At 42.6% G+C, this 3,534-nt stretch overlaps 1 protein-coding gene across 2 annotated transcripts; it reads left to right on the top strand.

Annotated features, from left to right (window-relative positions):
* On the top strand, positions 1-3,276 carry LOC133920189 (epimerase family protein SDR39U1 homolog, chloroplastic). 2 transcript variants are annotated; one of them, XM_062364901.1, is made up of 11 exons: positions 1-300; positions 396-468; positions 599-671; positions 792-930; positions 1,167-1,284; positions 1,402-1,463; positions 1,599-1,704; positions 1,828-1,888; positions 2,068-2,138; positions 2,672-2,811; positions 2,966-3,276. In XM_062364901.1, the coding sequence occupies exons 1-11, from the start codon at positions 169-171 to the stop codon at positions 3,071-3,073; spliced, it is 1,083 nt and encodes a 360-aa protein (XP_062220885.1). In that variant the 5' UTR covers positions 1-168; the 3' UTR covers positions 3,074-3,276. The 2 variants fall into 2 exon arrangements, with proteins under 2 accessions (XP_062220885.1, XP_062220886.1); XM_062364902.1 differs by having other exon boundaries at positions 2-300; positions 599-658; positions 812-930.
* The last annotated feature ends 258 nt before the right edge of the window (positions 3,277-3,534 follow it).

Below are 3,534 nucleotides of genomic sequence, written 5' to 3'. Positions count from 1 at the left end.
CCTGCCTTATCCAACCAACCAAATCCAAATGCAAGGAGATTGGAATGGCATTGATGGATCGGAGCTCCCGAGCTGAGCTATAGTACTCGTCTCATCTTCCTCCTTCCTCCTTACTATGCTCGATTGATTGCTCTGCTGCTGCTTCTGGCAACGATTACAGCAGTGACCATGGGCTTCCCCACCCCGCTGAAGTTGAAGCCTCCCGTCGGAAGATATTCGCCGCTGGCCACGATGGCCGCAACGCGGAGGTTCATGCGCATGCGCTGCGCCCTCAACTCTGACGACCCATCCTTGCTTGTGGTTGGTCTATACCCCACTCTAATCTCTCAGCCCTACTTATACAATTATGTATGCTTGCTTAATGGTGGGGATGGTATTCATTCTCTTAATTGCAGCCTTCCATGACTGTGTCCATCACTGGCGCCACAGGTTTCATTGGCCGCAGATTGGTTGAAAAGCTTCTTTCTGGTCTGCTCTGCTCACTATAGTCCATAGATAGATAGATATAGTAGTAATGATAATGATTAAAATGGCCGGTTTGTTGTGTCTTTGATTTCCTTAATTTGTTTATACTGCATGTACATTGCATCATATGCAGATGATCACAAAGTTTGCGTCTTAACACGGTCTGCGAGCAAGGCTGCGTCAGTTTTTCCTGGTAAGAACTCAAGGTAATACATACATGCATTCTGCTAGTAGCTAGGCTAGGCTGCCTCAAAGAGTGACAGTCATATGTGATAGTAGTACTCCTACTATATATTGAGGCTTAGTTTCTTGTTTACTGAAATCAGTTGCGTATCATCGATCGCAGCTTCGACCTATCCTGGAGTCACAATAGCCGAAGAAGGAGATTGGGAGGCATGTGTGAAAAGCTCCTCCGCTGTTGTTAACTTGGCAGGCATGCCCATAAGCACAAGATGGTCACCGGAGGTTTGTTTGTTTGTTTGTACACTACTTCTCCACCACCTCCATCTATCCTTAGTTGCATCTCTACTTCTGTAGTGTGCTGTGCTCTACTCCTAGCTGTCCAAGGGAGTGAAATGAAGACTAATTAAAACAGCTCGAACATGCCTGTTTATACAGTTCCTTTTCCTTTATCTGATTCGACAAAAGATCGATATCATCCTACATATTTTAGGCATTTAATTTTCTGCGTGGTTCTGCAGATTAAAAGGGAAATTAAGCAAAGCCGGATCAATGTTACATCAAAGGTGGTGAATTACATAAATAATGCTGATGCTCGGCCCTCAGTATTTGTGAGTGCGACTGCTATTGGCTACTACGGTAATCGAGCAGTTGAGATTGAGCACCATATCTGTTTAACTTGTTGTTGAAATTAAAGAGAACACATGCATCATGCAACATGCTTTCGGAATTCCAATAAACAGCTGCATGCTGCAGGTACCAGCGAAATCCATAGCTTTGATGAATCAAGTCCATCAGGCAATGACTATCTAGCAGAGGTAAATAATTATTTATATATTCATTCAGATTCAGTTGCAGCTCGCAATCGCATTGCTTGCTTGACTCATCAGCGTGCATCAGTTTTCATTTCCATGCATGTTATTTACAAATCAATCTGGGCTGCGAGCATGCAGGTGTGCAGAGAATGGGAGGCCAGAGCGCGTGAAGTAAACCAGGAGGATGTTAGGCTTGTGCTTCTCCGGATTGGGGTTGTTCTTGGCATGGACGGCGGTGCTCTAGGTTGCTTTGCTTCTTCAATTTGCTTGTTTATTTTAAGATTTTAACTTAGTTAGCTAGCTGAATTGTTCTTAATTGGCACTGCATTATATTGATCACCTGATCGATCCATCCGTCCATCTGCAGCAAAGATGATTCCCCTTTTCATGATGTTTGCCGGTGGTCCTCTGGGGACCGGACGCCAATGGTACCTAAATCTTTCACCTAATTGTCAAAATTAAGTGGACTGGTTAATTTATCTTTCTGTTCTGTTAGAGTCAGTTCTATTTTCAGTGAGAAAAACACCATATTCGTCAGTTAATTCTGCTTCGGCATATATGATAGTACTCCTATACTGACTGAGTGCCGTCTTCAATTGACCGCTAGGTTTTCATGGATTCATCTGGACGACCTGGTGAACCTCATATACAAATCTCTAACGAACCCTGCATACAAAGGTGCTCTTACTTGCGCTGCACATTATTTTCTCTCCTTTTTTCTTTGACATGAATTACACATTCTATATTCTCTTATTGCATTGGCAATACGATTTTACATGCATCTTAGGGCTAGGGAACTATTGTTCCAGAAAATAAGGGCAAGAGAACTGTGTAATTTTATTTAGGAAAATTGTTTAAATCCACCTGTTACTTTGAGGGTAGCTTGAAAACATCCCTACAACTCTTTTTTTCGCACGTCTCTACTTTGGTATCAAATATATCATAGGACCGTTGACGGCACATGTAGTCTCGAATGATGGTACAAGCCACCATATCACCTTGAAAGCTACGCAAGCACCATATCATACGGTCAAATAGCTTTATAGGATATTTAACAACTAGAAATAGTCACGTTTGTTAGAATGGTGAACAAAAAAGTTTTTTTAAGGGGAAGGGGGTGCAGCAGTTTTGTCATTTATTTTAATTTTTAATTTTTTTTCTGTGTCAGTTTTGTCATTTTAATTTTTAAATTTTGTTTCTGCGTCTGTTAGGTGTGATCAACGGAACCGCACCTAACCCAGTGCGTCTATCGGAGCTGTGTGAGCGGCTAGGGAGAGTTATCGGACGACCATCCTGGTTGCCCGTGCCAGAATTCGCGCTCAAAGCGGTGCTTGGTGAAGGCGCTTCTGTGGTAATATTCATATATACTGCTCCATGCATGTATCCGATATTCCTATGTAGACCGCACGTACAAGTTATTCATCGATCATAATATAACTACTTTTGTACTGTTGTTAGATATTAATTATATAATGGAGCGTTTTTTTCTCAATTAATCCTTGCAGGTGTTGGAGGGGCAAAAGGTTCTACCCGTGAAGGCCAAGGAACTGGGCTTCTCCTATAGATATCCTTATGTTAAAGACGCTCTCAAGGCTATTGCCCGAGATCTATAGATTGATGATGACCAACTCATCTATAGTCTACGTGCACGCATGCCGTTGATTACGCACGGCACGGCACGGCACGACACGACACGTGACTGCATGCATAAGACCGATGGATTTGCCAAGAAAAACACCATATTCTTCAGTTAATTCAGCTTCGGCATATATGATTGTACTCCTATACTGACTAATCAAATGCCATCTTCAATTGACCGCTAGGTTTTCATGGATTCATCTGGACGACCTGGTGAACCTCATATACAAATCTCTAACGACACCTGCTATAAGTAGAGCTCAGCTAGTGCGACGTATTACTTGAAGTCAAAACATCTTGGGCACGGTTCCCATGCAGTTGGTAGTATAATTGCAACTTATACAGACGTACTACCAGCCGCTGGATCAAAATTGGAAGGCCCTCAGTCACCCAAATTCTATTCAAAATACTGCAGCACATAAAACTGCAGCACCGT

This window comes from Phragmites australis, chromosome 5 (genome assembly GCF_958298935.1).
Source record: "Phragmites australis chromosome 5, lpPhrAust1.1, whole genome shotgun sequence".
In the NCBI taxonomy this organism is placed as follows: Eukaryota; Viridiplantae; Streptophyta; class Magnoliopsida; order Poales; family Poaceae; genus Phragmites; species Phragmites australis.
This window is presented reverse-complemented; position numbering and strand designations above follow the sequence as displayed.